The sequence below is a fragment of the Colletotrichum orchidophilum genome, assembly GCF_001831195.1.
Source record: "Colletotrichum orchidophilum strain IMI 309357 chromosome Unknown Scaffold_59.1, whole genome shotgun sequence".
In the NCBI taxonomy this organism is placed as follows: domain Eukaryota; kingdom Fungi; phylum Ascomycota; class Sordariomycetes; order Glomerellales; family Glomerellaceae; genus Colletotrichum; species Colletotrichum orchidophilum.
Window position 1 is genome coordinate 25,526 of NW_019173015.1, and position 23,622 is coordinate 49,147.

Below are 23,622 nucleotides of genomic sequence, written 5' to 3' on the forward strand. Positions count from 1 at the left end.
CCTAACAACTAATTCACCAGTTCAGGGCCCACCATATACCAAAAGGCTTTGAACATTGACTACCCCAAATCCATGAGTGTTTAACAGTTCCCTGCCACGATGAACAGGGAACTCGGCCACCGCCATCACGCTGATCCGTTCCACACTCACACCGGCCTGCTCCAACAGCCTCAACACCGCACAAACCGTCTCCCCGGACGCAAACACATCATCCACAACCACAACCGACGCTCCACACGATAACACGTCGCGATCCATCTCCACCCTCCTTTCCTTCACCCCGTTCGCCGGTACCCTCGACGAGATGTGCGACGCAGGCTTGGCGACAGAAACCGTAGGCGGCGGCAGCTTGCCGGCCTCCCGGATCGGGACCAACCGCAAACCAACCTGCAACGCCAACGCCGACGCAAAGACGAAGCCGCCCGCCTCGCAGGAGACAATGGCGTCGACCTTGGACCAGGCGGCACCCGTGAAGTGAGATTGCAGGAGAGACGTGCATAGGGCCAGGCCACCTGGTGTCTGGGCAATGTCGAGGACGTGGCGGAAGTTGATACCCGGACGTGGGAAGTCTGGTATGATGCGCGTCATTTTGGCTAACCGTTTCAAGTCGTCGTGGATGAAGAGAAGCAGGCTTTGCTCTGCAAAGGCCTTTGCGACGTTGTCTCCTGCCGTTTCGTTGTGGAAAGCCAAGCTGGGCCTGCAACCATTCACGTCACTCGTCGCCGGCAGCTCGCCGTCACCCTCGTGATTGCCACTACACTTTTCTCTCCCGTCGTTCGTTCCTCGGCGAAATCGTCTAATCTCCGCGCCGGCGGTAATACGGACCTCAACGAGCTTGCTATCCGGCACAAGGTGTCCCAAACTCGCGACCGGCGCCTCGTCTCTCATGCCCGTGATGAGCAGTACATCGACACCAACAGAACTGTACACCTCTTCTAGGAAATGCTCCGTCGGTAGCCGAGGTCTTTCCCGAACGCGGTCATGGAAGAACGCCGTCAACGCCGGCCGGTGCTTCTCCTTATACTCCCGCTCGCAGAGCAAGCGGTTTAGGTCCGCGCCCGCCGCCGCTGCGAATTCCCGCTTCATGGCATCGCTGATGCTGACGACACGCGCCGTCTTGCCATTCTTGTTGAAAACATCAGCCCAGACTTCGGCGCAGTAATCTTTGCCCGCACAGCTGTCCCCCGTCACCAGGAGGATGAGGCGTGGTTCCATCGTTTCTCTCGGGAGGGGGCAGGCGTATGCGAGTACATGACGCGGATCCGCGGTGCGCTTGAGGCGGGCCAGACGCGGGCGATTTGGCCCAAAGGCTTTGGTTGCCATTGCCGTGTCCCGGGGATCCGGTCCGAGGTCGGCGCCGTACGCTCCGGTGCCTAGGGGCAGCAAAGTTTCGGCAACGGCGTAGACCCACTCCACGACGGCCCGGGCAACGTCGGTTCCGTCTTGCTCGCGCGGCCAGACACCGGTGATGACGCAGGCAAAGTCCCAATCGCGGCAGCCGAATGCGGTGGCTGGTTCCGGCACGTCGCTGACGGCGCCGCCGCCTTGCAGGAGGTGGAGATAACTTTGTGGAGAGGGGCGGTTATGGATGGCTGATATCAATGCATTTGCAATATCGACCGTTCCAATCTCTTTGAGAAATAGGCATCTTTTGAAAGAGGACGTCTTGCCGCCAGCGTGCCCCCCATGCATCCCTGACATGTACATCTCGGTCTCGAAGAGACCAACGCTGTCCACGATCTTATAGCTGTGCTCCGGGCCCAAAATCGTGGGGATGGGCGTGGGGATGGGCGTGGGTGCTCCCGATGCTTTCTCAGTGGTCCAGGCTTCGTACACAGTCACGCCGAGATGTAGTTTCCCAACGTCCCAGTACAGATACGCGTCTGCAGAACAGTTCCGGGAAAGTTGAGCAGCAACGCCCCGGTCAAATGCGGCAAGCTTGCGTTGCGCCTCATCGCCGTCACGCATCGGTATGACCCAGTTTCTGACCAAGAACATCGGAGCTGGATGCGCTGCAAAGGTGACGCTGAAGATGATGCCAAAATTCGTTCCCGCTCCTTTGATCGCCCATAGCAATTCTTCTTCTTCGTCGTTCTCTGGGCGCATGGCACCTGCGGGTTGGTGTTGAGTAGGTACATGACCGATGCATAAAATCCGTCCAGAGTCGACGCTGACGAGGACGGCACCGACGATGGCGTCGCACGCGAGCCCGTGGAGTCGGGCCAGATGCCCGATGCCACCTTGAAGCCACAGACCCGCCCCAACACTCGGTCGAGATCCCAGAGGCACCGTGAGCCCCTGTGCCATGGTCTCGCGGATGATGTCCCCCGTCTTGCAGCCGGCACCGGCGACGACAAGACCACCTCCAGCTTTTCCTGTACCGCTGATAACGTGGACTTGGTTTAAGGCGCTTATGTCAACAGCGACGACGTCGGGCCAGAGACAATGACCGCTGTGCCCGCCGCCCACGACCGTCAACGCCATGCGATGCTCCAGGGCCCAGCGAACACACTCTTGTACGTGCCGAATATGTGTAGGTCTAATGACCGAGGCCGGACGGTGGAGACGAGCTTCCCGGTTCTTGACAGGCATATTCCCGTCGGCGACGGCCGGCAGCTGCGACTTCAACTCGGGCAATGCGGTCGAATGCCGCGTGAAAGCCATCATGATATCGGGCGCAGCGAACACGAGATTGCCGTCGTCATCGCGACGGCCGAGGGCGCGGCAAAGCTTCCGCCATTCGAGGAGAATATCCTTAGGTTCAGGGATAAAGCCTGCGATGAACGAGGCAAAACAGTCGAGCGAGTCGTCGGTGTCTTTGACGCGAACCATTCCGTTCGGGAAGCTGGCGGTTTGATGAGGGACCAACCCGTTCAAGTGCAGCGGTCCGTCTCTATGGAAAAAGATCACCAATCCGTTTGTCGGCTGCTCAGCGAGCAGATCCAGTGCTGCAAAGAGAGAGCTGTGTTTGGGGTGCATTCTGTACATGCTGTGACAAAATAGGATGACATCGAACTTGTCCTCTCCAAGAGTCTTTGGTGAATTGTCTAGGTTAAACGGACGATGCCTGATGTCGGGTCTTTCCTCTAGACAGGGCAATGGGGAGCCAGACTTCTCGGTCGACGTGAGACATTCTTCCAATCGCGAAGCAAAAAGACAGTTCGGTTCAAAGGCGGTATATCTTTTGATCTTGCGCCTCGTATCGTAGGGTAGATATCCGAGCACGCTCTCCGGTCCCGGTCCAATCTCCAGGACTGAGGTGCGAAGACGCGAGTTCAAGATTGGGATGAGGAGCTCAGATAGCTGAGGCAGAACGAAGTCCTGGTATGTTGTACACCCAGAGCTTTGTTTGAAGAAACTGAAGCCGGCGCTGTATTGTGCATCGGACAAAAGCTGGCTTGCGGGTGGTTCGTTGATGGTGGCTTGTTGCCTTAGAACGCGCGTGAGATGTTCTAGCGTCGCCATCTCCAGGTAGCGAGGATGAAAAGGTAGATTTGTGAGGAGGATACCATGCCGAGACCGCACAAGTCGAGCAGGCTGTGGCGCCTTAAATAATTAATCAGAGAGGTGAGCGCTGCAGTGGTTTGCCGCACTGAGCCAACTGTTTTGCATCAAATACATTGACGTGAGATTGTAGACCTGTGCAACTGGCCGGCTTGGTTGCACAAAACCCAATAAAACGCTCTTCAGTGGTTGCAATACTTGTCGGCCTCCGGCATCATGCAGCTGTCATCGTGTTTGGCCAGCAGGCTGGCCGTATGCATGGCTTACCAACAAGTCAGCAGCAGTTTCTATGCCAAGAAATTCAGTTCTGAAAACAAAAAAACTTTAATTTATGATGTTTAGACGGTGCTCGTATTCTACAGGAAGACCAAAACAGCAAGAAAAGATGCGGAGAAAAGATGCGGTTGCGGACATGCCTGTTTTGGCCTGGTTGATCAGAGGTCCGATGGCGGCCTTCCTTAAGGATTAGCAGAATTTGTTGAAGGGAGTTCAAGGAGAAGTGGCTTCTGAGCCTCTCGACGAGAAACCGCACGATGAGCAAAGTTGCGAAGCCGCTGCTCTTGTTTTGTTCACCCGGGTACTCAGCTTAATTAAGGAAGAGATATTGGTGTATTGCGATAGAGTGCGGCAGGATGTAAGAAATAGGAACATACACGCACATTGAATTGTGTGAGTCTCAACTCTCTATATGGCGCATCTCTGCATCGAAGTTTCCGGCGTGATATATTTCAGGCCCTCATTCTATGGGATGAAGTCGCTCAAGCATTCAAAGTTAGTTCAAGACAACTAACTGATGGGTGTAAAGTCCCCCGCCCTGCTCGTTATGAGTTTGCTACGAAGGCTCTCAACCTATTGAAAGAACCACCAAATCCAGACTTAGAATTATAGAAATGAAGAGTTACTCCGCATAATTCGCCAACTTGATTAGTTTCACAGAGTTGACTGAAAACGCCGTGGTTGGCGGCGTTTGTTTGAGCGCACCATAACATAGAGTTGATATTGCGCTTCGGATTGACCAATAGCATCGCACCCGGGGTCGGAAGCCGCGATAACAGTGACCCATGTCGGTGTTCCGCCATGAGCGATGCTATCTTGCTGCTAGGCGGCTTGCAACGGGTGGTGACATGCACCCCGCACGGAACCAACAGTAAATATGCTCGAGTAGGAATTTGGAGATAGGCGTATCTGGGATTGCCCTTGCTAAGCGGACCAGTCACGCCCTCAGTGTTATCTACCTTTCGCCAGTTCGCCCTCGGACGCAGACTGCCGGGAAAATGAGTGAACACTAAACGACCTAGGACGCCCAAACCCCGCACCGTGATTGCTAGAGCCGGACCGGCCTTCCGATATCTCTAGCACCTGAGCGATCCGTCACTCGGTATCTCATCACTCAGATACCTTGTCCACCGTACACCACACTCATACTGCTCTACGTTGTCAAGCCTCTGGAAGTGCTTCCGAGTTGAATAAAGTGCTATAGCCTGAAATGGAGTCTTCAAATACTCAACGACGGATCACGAAGCGGTCATCTTATGCGTATGTGACCGGGGTTTTGCCTCTTGCTTTTCCGCCAGGCATAACTGACAAGCCATTACCAGCTGCTCGCGATGTCGGAGGCAGAAAATCAAGTGCTCCGGACTTCATCCGTGCAACAATTGCACGCAGCGGCGGCTGACATGTATATTTGACGAGCGGGATAACAAAGTCATGGTGACGCAAGGGTGAGCTGTGACTTTGCCAACTTTTCAAACAACTTGACTGAGTAGCACTTCGCTGACAAGGTATTTTTGTCTAGATACCTATCCGAGTTGCAGCAAAAGGTGGCACGCTTGGAGCGCGCTCAAGCAAGAGCCTTGGTTGAGCAGAGCTTAAGGCATGCTGCTGGCGATGATGATGCTGTCGCTTGTCGAGAAGGTAATGACTCCTTGGCTGAAGTTACATCGGGTTATGCTCATTTAGTAAAAAAAGATGACCCAAACAACCCCTCACGCTTTGATGAGCGTAGACGGTCAAGCTATCATACTCCTGACGGGACGTCCGGACACTCACCACCTGGAGATGGAGATGGACCAGACTTGACGAATCCTCTTACAGCAACACCGTCTCGATTCTGCATGTCTGCATCCAATGGGCAACCGTGTACGTTCTTTCCTCTCGGAATTGCATGTTGTTACATGTATATGGCAACTAAACCAAACCCATAGACTTTCTTGGCTCTTCCTCAAATTGGTCATTCTCTCGTCAAGTCCTAAGCGTCACATACGAACATGTCTGCCAGTCCCCCTTGCCCACAAACAGCCTTCTCTTCGACGGCTTCGCATACGACCTCGGCTGGGACGGCTCCAGGACGACGCAGACCCTGGACAACAGGCTCATACCGAGCCACGACTACGCCATCTTCCTCATCAACGCCGTCAAGTTCCACTGCGGGCAAATGTTCCACCTTTTTGAGGAGGACGAGTTTATGCTCAACATGCAGACCTTTTACTCCAAATCCTCCACCGACAGGGCGGAGGAGAACAGCCTCTGGTACATCCACTTCCTCGTGATTCTGGCCTTTGGCAAGAGCCTCATCCAGAGAAAGACACGGGGGAACAAGAGACCGGCTGGGGCGGATTTCTTCGTGCGGGCGCTGCAGCTCCTGCCAGACGTCACCGCGCTCTGCAAGGAGCCCATCATGTCGACAGAGATTCTGTGCTCGATGGCGTGGTACTATCAAGCTTTGGACTTTCGACATGCGGCGCACAATTTTGTAAGTTTTTTGCTGTCTTGCTGGAATTTTGGGCAGTTGCATCCAAGACTAATCAACGAAAATAGATTGGGCAAGCTAAAAGCGTGGCGATGAACCACGGGATGCATACAGACATGCCGATAATGGACTTGGGGCCCGGCCTAGTCCAGCGATGCCGCAAGATATGGTGGACAGTCTACGTTCTCGACCGACAGATGACTTCCTTGATGGGGCTGCCTCAGTCTACTCTGGACGAGGGCGTCTTTTGCCAGCTCCCGTCGTATCCGGGTTCCGTTCATCGCACCACCGCACTAAGCATGCAGATCAAGTTTGCTCGAATCATTGCTGAAATAAGTAGCAGTAAGTCTGTTCCTCATCCGTAAACACCCTTTGCTCGAGTCACAGCGTGCTAATATCCTGCTCCCCCCCGGTCATTTAGCCGTCTATGGGGCGAACGGCCGCCTCAACAAGAAATTCGTCCTGAGCACAAAGGCGGTGCTGCAAAGCATTGTTGCCGTGGCTGACGAACTGCGTACTTCGTTTCCTCTCTTTGCAGATGAACGTTTCGACGGCATCTCGAGGCTTTCTGCCCATTTGCATCTTTTATATTACCAGGTAAGTAAATGAAGGGAAATGAGGCTGACGATTTCCCCTTTAGAGTTCTCACTAATGTTTACGCTAAAGTGTATTATCCTTGCCACACGACCTCTACTTTTATGCTGTTTGATCAAGAGATTCAACTCCCCACTCGAGGCGGACTCGTTGATGGCATCGCCAAAAGTTCGGAACCCGCTACAAATGTGCGCAGAGTCTGGTATCCAGATTCTTAATATTCTCGACCGGCTTAGAGCGCAAGGACTACTCGGTGAGTTTTCACAAGAACCCACTCAACTCCTATCAGAGTCACAACTCTAATTTGCGCTATAAAGAAACATTCCTCCCGCTAGATTTAGACTCTCTCTTCGTGTCAATGGTCGCTCTCCTCGTCGCCCGCGGTGTCGACTCGCGCCTCATAGAGAGCCAAATACCCTGGGTTGACAAGTCGCACGCCATTATCGAAGAAATGGTGGCCAGCGGCAACCTCATCGCCGAGTTCAGGAAGAACGAGATGCAGAAGCTGGAGGAGATGCTGCTTGAGTTCGACGCCACTCGGCCTCGGCCGCTAAGTGACTTGACAACAACAGCCACCATCATCGCGCAGCAGCAGCAGCAGCAGCAACAGCCAGTGCCATCATCTGACTGGCAACAACAACCAGATACTTGCTCGACAGCTGCCCTCCAGCCGGCCCCTTTGCCAGCGGAAACGAGATCGCCGTTAAGTCAAGAGACGACGTTGCCGGTCTACAGAGAGTTGAGTAAAGACAGCAGCAGCCAGGCGGAGGACTTGACCACGCAGCAAATTATAGACGTTGTCAACTCGATGGAGTGGGAAGACAACGAGTGGATGTCATTCACCATGGTCCAGGATGAGGCATAAGTTTGTAGGTCTTTCAGAGGGTTGTTGTTTGTAAGAAGAATGCACTCTAAATTCATTCCTTGAAAAAGTTTATTTTCGGTTTTCTGGGCTGATTAATATCGGTGACCCCGACTTCTTCAGTCTCGTGAAACTGTCCCATGAGGTTGTAAAGCTTTGTCTTCACAATCAACCAATGCTTTAGACTTTTAAAGTCTACACAAGCAACTCAACGTTGATGATCGTATTCTTCCCTTTGAGGCAATTCACAATCGGAGCAAGAAGCTATCAGCAAGCTACCTTGGGCTCGGCTAGTAGAGCTACGTTGCAACGAATATCCTCGCGATTAATCAGCCAACCAGACTAGACGCGTCCCGGGTTTGGTCACCTCGCTACGCCAGCGAGATATCAGTTGCATTTTGAATGGGGTCAGAGAACAGGGGATGGGGGACAAAAAGGCTCTATCGGCATCCCGCAAGGAAAACTAGCCGCCCCGCTCACGCACATGGATATTTGCAGCCGGCAGCCCCCCTCCCTCCCTCTATGCTGCAGATTGCAGAGAAACAGCAAGCGGACTTGTCAATCATTGGGTTACAGCCGACCAGGTTAGATGATGCGACCGAATGCTAGAGCGCCCTGCCTCGTATCAATGGTTCCCGAGCTACTGCTATGGGTGATGGCTCCAGATCGCATGAAACCATGGGGAGATTAACGGTCCATAACGCAGATCTGTACAGACATACTACCTGGTGTACTGATCCTGACCGATGATGGAGGCATTACAGAGGCTGTACGTGGCGATAAATAGGATGCGCTTCCCGTTGTGATAAATCAAGCAAGGCCTTCGTTGTGATTGATCTAGTTGAGACGATTAGCCGCATCATCTATGATGTTTCGGACACCGCTTCTCGTGCCAGCATTCATGCTGGCGTTGACTTCCCTACTAGTCAACGGCCAATCCAGCGACGCTCTGGGCGTAGGCAATGGCTTCCTCGATTTCAAAGCCGGCCAGTTCACCGGCCAACTCGTCAAAGACTCCCAAACCCTCGCCTCCCTTAAGCCCGGATCCGACTTTGACTTTTTGCCCTCGGATCTGCTTGCGAACCTGACCTTGAATAGTGCCCACCATATCGGAGACGTCTCTTTTCGCTTCAGGCTCGGCAGCGTCGGTAACTGGACAACCGTCGACTCCGCCGCCGCCAGGAAACCCGTCAAGGCCCTCAATGACCTCGCCCCAGGCGTCATCGCAGCAGCGGACCTCGCCGCAACGCTGCCCGCCGGTGTGCCCTTGACTGTGACACGCGAATGGCTGCCCCTCGGCGACGGCCTCGCTCTTAGAATCAACCTGACAAACACCGCTAACGGCACCGTCGAGCTCGGGGCCCTGGGTCTCCCCGTCGCCATCAACAACATCTTTTCCCGTCCGTCGGCCGAGGAGACGCAGGCAAAATGTTCCCTCGCGGATCCCTACATAGGACTTGACGCCGGATACGTCCGGGTGTCCCCCATAAAGGGCCTTGGCGACGCCCTCGTCGTCGCGCCGCTCGGCTCGAGCCCGCTCGAGGCGTGGAGGCTCCTCGCCGAGCCGACGGGCGATTTCTCCTACCAATCGCAGACCTACGAGGGTACCTATGAGTGGATGATTCACTCGCAGGCATGGGCTGACAACGAGTGGAAGAGTGCCACGCCTTGGAACACGCCCACGTCAAAGACGTTGAAGGCTAGGGAGACGTACTCTGTCGGACTCAAATTCGTCGCCGCGGAGAGTATCCAGACTATCGAGGACGCGGTCACGAAGGCGGATATCCCCCTCGCCGTGGGCATTCCCGGCTATGTCGTCCCCGCCGATCTTACAGCCAGGCTCTACCTCACGCATCCTTCTCCCGTGAAGACCATTGACAGCCAGGATTCCTTCACTATCAAGCAGGACACCACCGCCAAGGGCTCGCCCTACCTCCTCACGCCGACCGCGGGCGCCTGGGGCCGGGCCAAGCTGACCATCACCTACGAGGACGGAAAGACGCAGGTCGTGCAGTACTACATCACCAAGCCCGCGCCAGATACAGTCTCGGATCTGGGCCACTTCCTCACCACCGCCGCCCACTTCACCAACGCCTCCGACCCCTTTGGCCGCGCGCCCTCCATCATGGGCTACGACAAGGAAGCCAACGCCATTGTCACCCAGGACGCACGCGTCTGGATCGCGGGCCTAAGCGACGAGGGCGGCACCGGCGCCTACGTCGCCGCCGCCACAAAGCTCTTCGTCCAGCCCGTCGAGGCCGAGGTCGCGGTCGTGGACGAATTCATCCACGACACCATCGTCGGTACGGTTCAGCCGGCCAACGACACCTTCGCCGTGCGCGCGAGCACCTTCTTCTACCAGCCGGACGCCGTCGACTACGCCTACGACTCGGCCCGCGTCTGGACGTCCTGGACGTCGTGGAACAAGGAGAGAGCGTACACCACCGTCCGCGCATACAATTACGTCCACCCTGTCGTGGCGTATTGGTCGATGTACCGCGTGGCGAGGGACTACCCTCAGGTCAAGACCCGTGCTGATTGGAGCTGGTATCTGAACCAGGCGTACCACACGGTCCAGCACTGCCTCAAGAACGGTGCCAAGGACTGCGACTACGGGTTGACCGGGTTGATGGGCGAGACGGTGTTCGCGGAGCTGCTCGAGGACCTCAAGAGGGAGAACATGACGAAGAAGGCTGCCTCTTTCGAGGCCAACATGCGTTACCGCGCCGAGTTCTGGGAGACGCTGGCCGTGCCGTTTGGAAGCGAGATGGCGTGGGATAGTACCGGGCAGGAAGGCGTCTACTACTGGACCGAGCAAGTCTTGCCCGACACAAAATCACAATCTTGACAAATAGTCGGCTAACCGTCGGCAACAGGTACTTTGGCCACAACAACACCGCCATCAAAGCCATCAACAGCATCAGAGGCTACATGCCCACCGTCGCGCACTGGGGCTGGAACGGCAACGCCCGACGATACTGGGACTTCCTCTACGGCGCCAAGCATGAGGGCATCGAGCGCCAGGTGCACCACTACGGCTCCGGCCTCAACTCGCTGCCCATGCTGCACTACTACGAGCGGAACCCCTCCGATTTCGACGCTATCCGCGTCGCCTTTGCCGGGAACACGGCGCCCTTGACGAACATTGACGGCGACGGCTGCCCCTCGGCGGCGTTTCACTCTTTCCCCCAGCACCTCGCGTGGGACCCGTACACTGGTGACTACGGCCTCGGGTTCCTGGGGCTGGGTCTAGGTCAGGCGGTGTACATCATCAACCACGAGACGTACGGCGCGGTCGTCTTTGGCGGCAACGTGGTGGCGTCGACTGAGACTACCCTGGTTGCTGAGCCTCGCGACGCGGTGCGGCGGCGGGTGTTTGTTGCTGATTTGGGGCTCAAGGTAGTGCTCAGCGCCGGTGCGATTCAGACTGTCACGTACGACCAGCAAGGCCCGACGGTCAAGCTGAGCGTGAGGCCTGCGGCTTCTGAGGCGGCGCTCAAGGCCACCTCGACTATTGTTTGGCTGCAGACGACTGTTGGAGAGGTCAAGTTTACGGTGTCGGGAGCTGGCGAGTCGCGGGGAGGATATCTCGTTGACTTGTCTGGCGGACAAGCTGAGGTTACCATCTCCAAAGCGTGAGGGATTACAATTAGAATAAGCTTTTCGTTCTAGGACATTTCAAGATCTGGGCACGTGAGTGTGTCCGATCTAGTCAATACATGTATTTTTGCAGTTTAACTGTTAAGTTTATCATGAAGAGACTTTTGCGAGATACTCTGCAGTCTCAAACTTTTGATGCTTTGTCGGAGCGGAATATGAAATGTACACGGACACTTTGGAAAGATACATTTCGAGCTCAAATCCACAATCCTGGGTTTAAAATCTCAGAACAAGAACAGATGATGACAACTTTGGATGAACCAACTCAACGCAGAGCAGGGAATGCTAAGAAACAACGTCCCGCTTCTCCAGATTACCCCACAAACGAATTAACCTCGAGACCTCCCCCAACCCCGCACTCTTTCTCCTCCTCCTCCTCCTCTTCTTCCTCTCCATCTCTTGATTTGCTTGTTTGACTCCAGTCTTATGGGGAGGCTCCCCTGCATCTCTCTGCCAAGTGATCGACCCCCAATTCATCCGTCCATTCTCTGATCCAGCGGGAACCCCGACTCGTGTTCAGCTGCAGAGCTGCAGAAAGTTACCCAAATCAACCACCCATCATTGACCCGAAGTCACCGAGGGGGAACGACCCCATGGGCCTGGGGCAAGGGGAGGCCACTACCTCGTGCCCGCCACCTCCCACCAAAGAAACCGGACTGGAGATGACAATGATACGACGGACATAGGGGCCTTGCGGGGGCCTCTTCTTAGGCTAATTCGAGGCATTTGAATCACTTGAATCACCAGTGCCTGTATCAACGGGGAAAAGGTTAGCCTCAGGGGTAGCAATGCCGCGGTACACCACCCCAAAAGGGACGTCGAACCACACAGCATGTCACGAACTGACCGGACCTCCTTTCTGCGCCGCACGTCTTAGACTCTGAACTGTCTAGACCGCACGCGGGGTGTCCGTCCGCCATGGTCTTCTCCAAATCCCTCCTCGCAGGCCTCGCCCTCGTCGTCACAAGCACATCGGCCCCATCGTGCTGGCGCAACGCAACCTGCACCCACCCAACAACAGCATCCTTCCCGGGGCTCTGGGATGCAGACATCTACGCCCCAGACTCCCGCACAGCGCGCCCAAAGTCGATCCTCTCCCTCGCGACAGGCCAACAGCTCGCCTCGTTCCCCTCTCGTGAAACCCAAACTCTCACCGGCAATGGCTCGGCGCTGGTCTTTGACTTTGGCGTCCTCGTCGGCGGCCTCACGTCGGTGAACTACACCCTCACCGGCACCGGCACCGGCACCGGGCCCGTCATCCTCGGCCTCGCGTGGACGGAGGCCAAGAACTGGATTGGCGAGTACTCGGATAACTCCAACGGAAACTACCGCGGACCGGGCCAGTCCCTCATCTCCGTCGTCGGCGCCCTCTTCCATGAAATCACCGCCCCCGGCCCGGGATCCTACACCGTCCCCTTCCCCCAGCTCCGCGGCGGCTTCCGATACCTCACCCTGTACCTCATGACCAACACCACCAGCACAACCACAACCACAAACAACACAACCATCACCACGCCGGCACCCACCCTCGCCATCGACCACGTCTCTATCGAAATCGTCTTCCGACCAACCTGGTCCAACCTCCGCGCCTACCAAGGCTACTTCCTTTCCTCCGACCCCCTTCTCAACAAAAATCTGATACAGCGGCGCCTACACCCTCCAAACCAACGCCGCGCCCCGCAGAAACAGGCCGCGTCCTGACCGAAGACATCACAACCGGAGGCTGGTCCAACGCCGCCTGGCTCGGCACCAGCGCCTCCTCCGTCCTCCTCGACGGCGCAAAACGCGACCGCTGGATCTGGCTCGGCGACATGGGCGTCGCCGTCCCCCCTCCGCCTTTGTCAGCACCGGCGACCTCGAGTCCGCCCGCAACGCCAGCCAGACACTTTTTTGACTTCCAAGGGGCCTTCGGGCAATCTTCCCCCGCGCGCGGGACCGCCGTATCTCGACGCCACGAGCGATACCTTACCACATGTGGACCATGATTGGCGCCTACAACTACGTCCTCTTCTCCGGGGACGTGGACTGGTTGGCGCGCAACTGGGCGACGTACCTCTGGGCCATGGAGTATATCTACGGCAAGATCATACCCGAGACGGGGATCTTGAATGCGACGGCCGCGGGCGACTGGGCGCGCTACGTCTACTCGCTGAACGGGAGCGCGCCCATTATGCTCCTCTACCGCACCCTCACAACCGGTGCCTTTCTCGCGGAACTCGCTCCCTCCAACAGCACGTCAAACTCGACGACGACGACGACGACGACGACGACGACGACGACAGCAGGAGACGGTACATCATCAGGAAGACACTAGTCAACAAATCTCACAGAAACCTGGCTCGCAGGCGCAGCATCCCTCCAAAAAGCAATAAAAACCAACTTCTGGGATCCTACCAAGGGCGCCTTCATCGACGGCCACAAGAACAAAACCCTCTACCCCCCAAGACGCAAACGCCTACGCCCTCGCCTTTGGCGTCGTCGACGACCCCCGCAGCCCCAAAGCAGCAGCCTCCCTCTCCGCCGTCCTGACCACCAACTGGACCCCCCCATCGGCCCTTCCTCCCCCGAGCTCCCAGGGCAACATCTCCTCCCCCTTTCATCTCGAGGTCTCGAAATCGAAAGCCCACTTTGTCGCCGGCCGCCCCCGATCGCGCCCTCCGCGTCATCCGCGACAGCTGGGGGGGGGGGGGGGTGGGGTACCCGCCCCCCCCCCCCCGGGCCCCCCGGGCCACCCCCCCCCCCCCCTGCCCCCGTGGGCGCCGAACGCAAAGCCCCCCTGGCGCCCGGCGCGCCCGCGGCCCCCCCCGGGCCTCCCGCGAGGGTGGGGGGGGGGGGGGGTGTGGTACCTACGCCACCCCCAACGGCACCGGGTTGACCGTCATCGAGGGCTACCTCGCCGACGGCACCTTTGGGTACCGCAAGGCGAGGGGGCTACACGAATGACCCGAGCTACGTGAGCCACGCGCACGGGTGGAGTAGCGGGCCGACGAGCGCGATGACGGAGTACCTCGTCGGCCTGCGCGTCACGAAGCCCGCGGGCCGAGAGTGGAGCCTCACGCCGGCGTCATTTGGCGCCGGGGAGGGGATGCCGACGGAGGCGCAGGCCGGGTTCACGACGGCGCTGGGGGCGGTTTAGCGCCAGGTGGGTCGTCATCGGGGAAGGCGGCGGCGGCGGCGGCGGTGGCTTCGCGGCGGTGGAGTGGGATGTGCCTGAGGGCACGAGGGGATGGGTGGCGCTCGGGGGCAAGGAGGGACGGTAGGCGGACGGCGGGAAGGGCGCGGCGAAGGGTTGAATGTGGTACGAGTGCGCGGGTGACGAGGAGAGACGCGCGGCCTATGTGCCGTGATGGCGTGGATTTTGAGCTGATTGTGATAAGCCTTTTTCCTTTTCCCTTTGGCTGCCGTGAACAGAAGTCGGCATTTGGGCAACGTGCTAGCTTCTCCAACCGGAGAATCCCGTTTGCGCTGGAATACGAGGTTGCCCAAATACGAAAGCCCGAACACTCCGCTCGTTGATAAGAAACTCACTCAGAGCGTCTTAGATCCGAAGTCTCGAAGAGATGTCTCCCCCCCCCCGCCCTCCCTCTTGGCCCCTTCCCCTCACCTTCCCCTCACCTCCAACTTTGAGGTGTACTGAACTCCTCTTCACCGGATACCCGGTAGTCAATGACCCCGGGACTCCGACTCCGCGGCTCCGTTGGCTGTTCGGATACCGAGACCTGCTTCACTAGCCCGCGAGTGCCCATTGCGAGCTGTGAGCTTAGCGCGCCAATGTCTGTGTGGTATGGCAAGGGTCCCTTTGGCACCAGTCACCGGGGAACAGTCCTAGCGGGATCTGAGCTAGACCCCAAGCAGTCGCGGGTCTTTGAGAGGATATCGGCCATGTCATTGTAATAGCATTCAAGAAGACCTTGATATGCGATTGTAGAGATCCTTTTTCTCGAAATCACCGTTGAATCCGCTTGCTCTTCAATCAGAGCAAGTATTTCACCGCAAAACTACCAAACGAGTGAAAATGAGCATGGAAACGACCTATCCCGAAAGAACAGACGAGGACTGCCCCGATTGACTTTTTGGCATGCGCCAAAAGCCGCCACCAGAAGGTGGCTACCGTTACCGTTTCAAACGGTCCCAAGCCTCGCAGCCCCAAACGCTCTCAAAGGTCGCCGCCGATGAGGTGGTCATTGGGGAAAGGGGGGAAGAGGAACTGAGCCGGATCCGACGGAAGTGAAGTACGTCGCCAGTGGGAATGGTGAAGACTTGATACATGTGAAATGGCGAAATCCGTGAGCATCATTAGTCATGAATTAATCCTGGTGTTTGTGCTATTGGAAATTGAGTTTGGGTATCTTTCCTAGTCATGAATGACAATGTGTTAGTACTGGTAGATATCCCAGTACCTAGTACGCTCTCATCAGCTTTGATGGATCGTCGTCTAGAATTACACCACGGCCGTCGGCCATCCAATGTCTCTGTGTCCGCGCCGTGTTACCCAATATAGTGTGAGTCTCCAGGAAGAAGGGGAGGATGTTTCCGTTTCCTCCCCCAATAATCGCCGGCATGGGCGTGAATATTCATGTCCCCCGGCCAAGACCAGCACTTGCTCATGGCCGCGTCAAATCTCCGTCTCCCATGTCTCATGCAGAATCCTGTTTCCTGGTCTCCAAAACGCCCCAAAAAAAAAAAAAAAAAAAAAACCCCCCCCCCCCCCCCCCCCCCCCCCCCCCCCCCCCCCCCCCCCCCCCCCCCCCCCCCCCCCCCCTCCCCCCCCCCCCCCCCCCCCCCCCCCCCCCCCCCCCCCCCCCCCCCCACAAAAAAAAAAAAAAAAAAAAGCAGCCCCTACCCAAGCCCGAGGATATTTTCCATGCAAAAAGTTAGTAAAAAGAAGACGTCTTGTTAGTCTTCACCGGTCTTCACCGGTTCAACTCGTCGGCACCTGCGCCGTCTCAGGATCCCCCTCCAACCGGCTACTCGCCGCCCTCCTCTCCCTTCTCTCCACCTCCCTCTGTCGCCTCCTGTGCCTCCTTCGGCGCTGCTGCTCCGGCCCGCCCTCCTTGCACGCATCGACGCAGTGCAAAGCCATGTACAGGAAATGCAGCACGGCGGCGATGAGCTGGAGCCACATGTACCAGGGCGCCCAAGTCTCCTTCTCAACCCTCAGGGGATCATTGCTCCAGGCGCGGTACTCGCGGTTGGGGCTGCCGGTGCGCCAGCCGTTGAGGATGACAAAGTAAAAGAAGGCCACGAGGCCGAGGACGAAGAGGACAAAGTCGGCGACGACAATGGCAGCGGTGCGCATACGTGGGATTTGGTGGGTCGCGTTGGCGAGGGTTACCAATTCGGCCATGGAGAAGACGATGCCTGAGACGGACTGGTTGTGTAGTTAGCACGAGTGTAGCATGGAAAAAGAGTTGGTTGGGAATAGGCAGAGTCCGTGGGAGCTTACTGTGAGGTATCCGAGTGGGAAATTGAAGCCGTATCTGGACAGGTTGATGAGGGCGGCGAGGGCGCACACCTCAAAGACGACGAGGATTAGGCGGAGGCAGAACTGGAGGATGCCGTAGAGGGTGGGGATGCGCGGGCGCGCCATGCTGGAAAGGCAGGGGTTCGCCTCGATCGCTCGGTGAGGTGCGGGCCTCTATCGTGGAATCATGCGCCGGCGGTAAGTAATGTTGGCTGCTGTGATTCTTTTCAAAATGAGCTCCGAGTGCAGTGCAGTGCGGTGGCACGGCGGGTCGGCCGGTCGGTCGGGTTGTCGTCGACGTCGAGGGTGGTATCGCAACGGAGGCGGCCTCGGCGATTGGCAGCGACGGCTGACCGGGCCAGAGTCCTGATTCCCGGGGTCCTTTGATGTCTTCGGGTGCGACGTTGGGGCGTCGGCTCTCTTGCGTACGGTGAAATGTTCGAGGGAATTCCCGTCAATCACCTATGCACGGCAATGACCCGTTCGACGGGGAAAGAAGTTGATATGGAAGGTTGGAGGTTGGGAGAAGAAAAAAAAGGACGAAGAAGAAAATAGACAATATTGGGCAGAGAGGTTGGGAAGCTGTCGGTCGGTCGTCAAAGTAGTTGTTTGGAGCTTCTCGCTTCTCGCTTTTCTCGCTTTCACGCCCAACCAACCACTGTACAGAATGCCCTGGCGGAAGGGGGGCGGGGTTGATTGAAGATTGGCAGCCGCAAGGAAAAGCAATGGAACACGAAGCGGGTGGGCGCACCGCTACAGAGCGACTACTGCGAGATTGTGGGTTTCCGCCGTGTTTCCCCTTCTGCACACGAAAGAACAATGGCTGTGGTCAAGGTATCCTGCCGGGATAAGCGGTGTAACCGATCCAGCAGGTTGTCGATGAGAAATCCCAGGATCTCAGCGGTGAGAAGAGGAAGAGGAGGAATGGAAAGAAATGGAAAAAGGGAAACAGTGAGCAGCTCTCTGCCTAGACGCTGGATTTTGCGGGGGTTTGCTCAGTTGTTCACGAATGAACAGAGAAAAAGGTAGAGTGTAGGCAAACGAGTCCGCCTTAATTCAGGATGGAGAGTCGAAGAGGAAGACCGCCAGGCAGGGCCAGACAAGGGTGGGCGCACATCCAGGATGGGCAAGGTGGTGGTGGTGGTGGTGGTGGTGGGTAGTGGGAGAGAAGTCGCAGCCCGAGGGATTTGGAGATTTGCAGAGGAGGAGGTCAGGACGGGCCCGGATCGAATCCATTGACGATATTTGGACGGACGGGGCATGGGAGGGAGAGGAATTGGTCCCAAATTCTTCTCTCCCTAAGGTAAGGTACCTATGCTAAGCTATTTCGCCTCTTGGTCTCAACCAAGTGCCACTCATGCATCCATGCGGTGACAATATCCGTCGTTCCCCATTCCCAAATGGCCTTCAATGCTCACATTCTACAATGTCACTTGTCTCCTGTGCTGCGTCCTGCGTCCTGCGCTGTCCGTCAGGTGGCTGTGCGGCTCGGCGTTGCATGAGGTAATGAGGTAGGGGGAAAGAAGACGAATGGGGTCCGGCCAATATGCATACAACAGCGTGGTCGGGGCAGGTCCTTGGAGACCTTTTGCCTTTCTCTTCGGATGGAAACTGTCATTGGATCGTGTTTCTATCCAACCCATGAGCCTTGAATCGTTAATGATGATAAAAAAATAGCAGAGAATGTAGAGATGGGGAATTTGGTAATGTTGTCGCAGTGAGCGGATTCCATCAGTAGCATCTTCTCCGTTTCTGGATCCGATCCGATAGGATAGGCATCGAAACATGTCAAGATGCCAAAAAAGAATATAATCCAACGCCTGGAACGCCATCATTCTATTGCTCTTCTCCCCACCGGCCTTTGGTTTCCCCTCCTTGGCGGAGTCGCGGGAAGATCCCGGATGTCTCTCCCGCTTTGAACCTTGGGAATCTAGGCTGGTAAATTGCTCCGCAGTCCGTACCAAGCCCAGCAGGGTCAGCAAGGTCATGTAAGTAGTGTACGGACACATTAGTCTACCTTGTGAAAGGGGCCCCCGCCAAGGCTTTGGACTCGTACGTCCGAGGCATTGACAAGCTGTAAAGTAGCAATTTGGTCGTCTGCTCAAGCTTTCAAACTTTCAAAGACCTTGGCCTGGGGGAGAGGTGCAAGAACAGCAGTGGTAGCCCAAATAGGTTCGCCAAGTCCCGTTGTAGATTTCTAGCCTCTGCTTGGCAAACGGTAAACGGCCAACGGGCCACACGAAGAGTCCACCGGACGCGGGACCCGAGAAATGCCATTGCGTCATCCCATCTCCCACCGTCGCATGGAAACGATGCCACAGGAAACGGTTCAGGCCCGTAGTCCACTCCTTTCATCTTCTCTCGTCCGTCCCTTGAGTCGACTACATCTCTTGTTGCCTCCAATGAAGCCCTGCCATTCGACGCAGCGGGAGACATCAAGGAGAACTGTAAGATTGTAAATGAAATCGAACACCTGGCATGATGGTCAAAAGCAGGGTCCTTCTATATATAAACTAGTGGGCCAGTCTAAACAATGACCGGTCCCAGCCACCCATCCAACTTTCCAGCTTCTAGTGTACATGGTAGTCAGCCCGGTTTCCCCCACATCGCCACACAACTCTTTACCTTGCGAGTCTATCCGTATGGGTGTGGTAAATTTGCGAAGAGTTTCGCCTCTCCCGTCGGGAAAGCGGGCCCGGCCTGTCACCCCGTCGAGAGATGACCGTCGGACTATGAGATCAGATGGGGGGCATTGCGGCTACACTAGAATGTCACACACTAGAATGTCACACACGAGCGAGTCCACTCTGAGGGTCAAATGGCAACACCGTAGAAACCTGGATCCGGTATATCAATCAAGCACCAAGAAAGGGAAATACCAAGACGGTTTACACGGCACTTGCGCCGCACTTGGCTGGAAGATCCCCCCCACAAACCTCGCAGCTCTGGATTCTGGGCGGTTCTCTCTCACAGCCAAATTGCTTGAATCTAGACGGCGCAATGACACGACCCTTGTTCCTCAATCCACGTTTCTGACGTCGTCTCCCCCAGTATTTCCGTATGCTTCATTTTCTAGGGTTGGACTGTGATGCTTGGTGATGTACTTTTGATGGGGCCATGGATGGTGGGATTTGACGTAGATGAGACCGTTAGATGGGGACGGGCCATGAAGGCGACAAGACATTCGGTTGCAAACAGGCTTCAATGACGGACGTCGGCACGTTCCTTGGCCACGATGACGGACTTGGTTGAGATGGCTTGATCGATTGAATGGGGTATAAAGATGTCCAGATTGAAGCGCTTCCAGGTCTTACTCTCATCATCAACCACAACCACAACCAAAACGACAAGTTCATCTGAGTTTCGACCTCATCGATGCCGCAACACAACACACTCAACTTTCAAGACTCATTGGCATCCTCTAAACATCCAATAAACACACTCATCCATCATGCACGGCGGAAGACGCGAAAACTACGGCACCTCTAGTGGCATGGGCGGCGGCTACAACGACGGCCCTAGAGAACACTATGGAGGCGGCATGAGCGGCGGCGGAACGGGAGGAGCCATGGGTGGCAGCTACGGCGGCGGCCATGAAAAGATGGGTGGTGGCTACCGAGGCGGCGGCCGAGACAGCTACGGCCCCTCCGGCGGCATGGGAGGCGGCCCTGGAGGCGGCGGTCCCGGTCCCCGCGACGACTACAACGGCGTTGGCGGCGGCGGCTACAGCGGAGGTCGTGATGAGTACGGACACTCTGGCGGACACTCCTCTCACGGACGTAAGTCAAATCTAGCCTTTCCTTGTCCAATGTCCCTCTCCCTTTTCCCCCTTCGAAAGGATACAGGGAAGCTAACGGGCATTCACCAGGCCGCGATAGCTACGACCGCCACGAAAATCACAGCAGTCACAACAGCGGCGGCAGCGGCGGCAGCGGCGGCGGTATCCTTGGCGGCATCCTCGGTGGCGGAAAGGATAGGAAGGAGGAGAAGAAGAGCGAGGGCTTCACCGACAAGCTCATTGACGGTGCCGCCTCGTACGCCAAGAAGAAGTGGTAAAAAAAGAAAGAGAGGGAGACCAAAAACCAGCAAGATGCATCTTTGACATATGGGACCGGAAAGATGAATGATGTGATGAACACTGTACCATTAGCTAGGCTACATCATGACCTATACCAATAATTCCATTATTATCAAACATTGTTTGGCAGTTCGCGTGGTCGCATGTGTTCTGTGCTGAATCCTTTGCATTGTCAAACCGCCTGTATCGTCCAGTCATTGCGGCACTCGTCAAGAGTTGTGGGCAAAAACATCATCTCATCACCAGACTCAAGATATCACATGGAAGCTCTTTCGAACGTAGCCAGGAATTGTGAACTTCGGCGATTCTCCTCGCGTCTCATTCAAATCTGCCAAAGACTGGCCTTCGGGATTTCTCTTCCCGGTCAATACTCTTGTTACATGCCGTCAAACGCCGATTCCCATCCGTTCGTCACTCCAAAAAGGGCCTGCGAAATGTTCCACTCCTCTCGGGGAATCAAGCTGGAAGTTCTCGCTGGTATCCGGAGATACTGCCAAAAAATAACCAGATAATCACCGAGATCCATTCCCAGCCCACCCCCAAACTCTCTCTCGTGCATGAGACACAGAGCAAAATTTTTGTAAACCAATTTCCCTTTAACCCCCTCCAATTCTATTTGGGGGCCGCCTACCAATGCTGATGCAGATTTCCGAAGCCAAGCGAACAAAAGAAAACCCGGGTGGGGGGGATGAAAAGCACAACTCGAAGAATCAATTGCAAAGGGCCTGAGAGCATTCATTCCTGGATATTTCAGGAGACTCCCTTTCCATCTTCGCGTGATGATCGGAAAGCAGAACGCGAATGCCTTAGGTGCTCCCTTGCCAAATGTACACATCGATGCCGGAGAGCGTCGAGGGGTGGTTCAGTATGTACCAATGCGAGACCGTCGCCAATCAACAAGTCGTGAGGTGTTGAGCTGGGCGCATAAAACACACTATAGATAGTCGTATCACTAATCGACTATCGCAGATGGGTGGTGCGCTCACTCCTCCTTCTTAGGCTTCTCCGCGTCCTCGGCGGGCTGCTTCTTCTCCTCGTCGGCCTTCGCCTTCGCCTTCGCTTTGCCCTCGTTGTACTTGGCCATCTTCTCTGACAGGTATCGAACGGAGCGGCCGACGCCGGCGGTAAAGAAGCTCTTGATGGACTGGGCCGTCGCGGGCCAGTTGACGGTCTGGCTAATGACCTTACGGATGGACTTTTGCAGCTCCTCGGGGTCGTCTTGGACGATGCGCTGCTCGAAGCCGCCGCCCTCGCGGCGCTTGAAACTCACGGCGTCCTCGTCCTTGGAGGCGTCCATCATGGCCTTGAAGTCGGCGGTCGGGACCATGAGCTTCTTCTGGTACTGGAAGTAGAGGCGTGAGCGGAAGGCCTTTGGCAAGCGGCGGACCATGTTGCCGCGCTTGATGGGATCCATGTCTTGGTACATGGCGCCGTCGTACTCGGCGTCAGCGGCGTGCTTGCTCTGCTGGTCGGCTCCCTCGGCGAAGTCGACGTTGGGCAGGGTGTTGAGCAACGGGCCGTAAAGCTTGCGGAAGGAGACCATGTTGTTATCCACAATGTTGGAGATCTTGCTCTTGTTCTCGGTAGGCAGAGACATGCGGGGGTCGCCCAGGTACGAAATGCCGGCAATGGTCGAGAAGAGCTCCTTCTCTGTAAACTTGGGGGGCAAAAGGAGGAGAGCCGTGCGGACTGCCGAGATCAAGTTAACTTGATTAGCAAGGCGGACTCGGGGGTGATCACGCAGGATCTTAACCGGCTTGTGAAGTCGGCCCGCGAGATACAGGTTATTCCATGTGGAGAGGTCGGTGCAGAGGTTGTCAATCGACGTGACGCCGTACTTGATGAGCATGCCCTTTTTGGTGACGTAGGGGTTAAAGTAGACGCCGGCACCCCAGCGATCCTGGAAGGTAGACACGAGGCCCGAACCGAAACTGGCCAAGCCAGAGTAATGGTCACGGTGCTGTCTTATGTTGAGTGAGTGCCAGTGCTGGGTGTGAGTGACGCCGAAGATGAAGTCGATCATCTTTGGGCCGCCCTTTTGAACTTCCATCAACGAAGGAGACGGCTTGGGGTGCACGGCACGGAAGTCCTCGTCCGACACAGTCCGGCTTGCCTTTGATTGGGGGAAGACGCCGGAGCCGTATGCCATGGCGTACATGATGGGAGCGCGGAATTCCCGGACAACCTCGGTCAGTACCTTTTTGAACTCGGCATTGACCTCCATGTGCTGGTTGATGCCGAACTCCTTGTAGGGAAGTTCCTCGAAATCCTCAATCTTCGCATCGGGGTGCTCCTCCCAGTTGTCCGCCGACAGAGTCGGGCCGGTTCTCTCCTTCTTCTCGCGGCCCCAGTTGAAGTTGATCGCAGAGCCACGATGAGTGTAAGGAGGAGGGCTGTCCTCCTTCTTGTTCTCGTTTCCCGTACTCTCGTCCTTCTTACCGACGTCCGCTGAAAACTGGCGGGCTGAGTGGGAGAAGCTCAGCGCAAGGCCAGGCGCGGCCGCGGCTCGAAGCGCCTGGCTGGGGTTGCCTCGGAGCTGTCCTGTGGATCAGCCACAGTTGTCCCTAGCTCATTCGCGGGTTTTTAAGAGGATTTAGAGCTTACCAGGAGGCGAGAGAGCGTCATGATTGCGATTTGCGGTCCTCGATGAGATTTCGGCGATGTTGGTATTTTGACGGGTGGTGTTGGGTTGAAGGGAGAAAGAGCTTCAA

The 23,622-nt window shown here is 56.3% G+C and overlaps 8 protein-coding genes across 8 annotated transcripts; 4 read left to right on the forward strand and 4 right to left on the reverse strand.

Annotated features, from left to right (window-relative positions):
- Positions 1–21: 21 nt before the first annotated feature.
- CORC01_07333 (adenine phosphoribosyltransferase) lies at positions 22–3,465 on the reverse strand (the record flags this gene model as incomplete). The annotated part of the gene is made up of 1 exon (XM_022618970.1): positions 22–3,465. One exon carries the CDS (start codon positions 3,463–3,465, stop codon positions 22–24), a length of 3,444 nt encoding a protein of 1,147 aa, XP_022474433.1.
- A 1,525-nt stretch (positions 3,466–4,990) lies between these two features.
- Positions 4,991–7,712, forward strand: CORC01_07334 (fungal specific transcription factor domain-containing protein; the record flags this gene model as incomplete). The annotated part of the gene is made up of 7 exons (XM_022618971.1): positions 4,991–5,053; positions 5,271–5,643; positions 5,709–6,256; positions 6,322–6,595; positions 6,675–6,850; positions 6,920–7,100; positions 7,165–7,712. The coding sequence occupies 7 exons, from the start codon at positions 4,991–4,993 to the stop codon at positions 7,710–7,712; spliced, it is 2,163 nt and encodes a 720-aa protein (XP_022474434.1).
- Positions 7,713–8,577: 865 nt separating this feature from the next.
- CORC01_07335 (uncharacterized protein) lies at positions 8,578–11,348 on the forward strand (the record flags this gene model as incomplete). Its single annotated transcript, XM_022618972.1, has 2 exons — positions 8,578–10,481; positions 10,586–11,348. 2 exons carry the CDS (start codon positions 8,578–8,580, stop codon positions 11,346–11,348), a joined length of 2,667 nt encoding a protein of 888 aa, XP_022474435.1.
- A 939-nt stretch (positions 11,349–12,287) lies between these two features.
- On the forward strand, positions 12,288–13,683 carry CORC01_07336 (bacterial alpha-L-rhamnosidase domain-containing protein; the record flags this gene model as incomplete). Its single annotated transcript, XM_022618973.1, has 3 exons — positions 12,288–13,063; positions 13,123–13,209; positions 13,272–13,683. 3 exons carry the CDS (start codon positions 12,288–12,290, stop codon positions 13,681–13,683), a joined length of 1,275 nt encoding a protein of 424 aa, XP_022474436.1.
- Positions 13,684–14,479: 796 nt separating this feature from the next.
- CORC01_07337 (uncharacterized protein) lies at positions 14,480–15,115 on the reverse strand (the record flags this gene model as incomplete). Its single annotated transcript, XM_022618974.1, has 2 exons — positions 14,480–14,703; positions 15,004–15,115. 2 exons carry the CDS (start codon positions 15,113–15,115, stop codon positions 14,480–14,482), a joined length of 336 nt encoding a protein of 111 aa, XP_022474437.1.
- A 1,175-nt stretch (positions 15,116–16,290) lies between these two features.
- On the reverse strand, positions 16,291–16,959 carry CORC01_07338 (uncharacterized protein; the record flags this gene model as incomplete). Its single annotated transcript, XM_022618975.1, has 2 exons — positions 16,291–16,740; positions 16,816–16,959. The coding sequence occupies 2 exons, from the start codon at positions 16,957–16,959 to the stop codon at positions 16,291–16,293; spliced, it is 594 nt and encodes a 197-aa protein (XP_022474438.1).
- Positions 16,960–20,284: 3,325 nt separating this feature from the next.
- CORC01_07339 (uncharacterized protein) lies at positions 20,285–21,070 on the forward strand (the record flags this gene model as incomplete). Its single annotated transcript, XM_022618976.1, has 2 exons — positions 20,285–20,612; positions 21,042–21,070. The coding sequence occupies 2 exons, from the start codon at positions 20,285–20,287 to the stop codon at positions 21,068–21,070; spliced, it is 357 nt and encodes a 118-aa protein (XP_022474439.1).
- Positions 21,071–21,893: 823 nt separating this feature from the next.
- Positions 21,894–23,536, reverse strand: CORC01_07340 (uncharacterized protein; the record flags this gene model as incomplete). The annotated part of the gene is made up of 2 exons (XM_022618977.1): positions 21,894–23,447; positions 23,516–23,536. The coding sequence occupies 2 exons, from the start codon at positions 23,534–23,536 to the stop codon at positions 21,894–21,896; spliced, it is 1,575 nt and encodes a 524-aa protein (XP_022474440.1).
- Between the last annotated feature and the right edge of the window lie 86 nt (positions 23,537–23,622).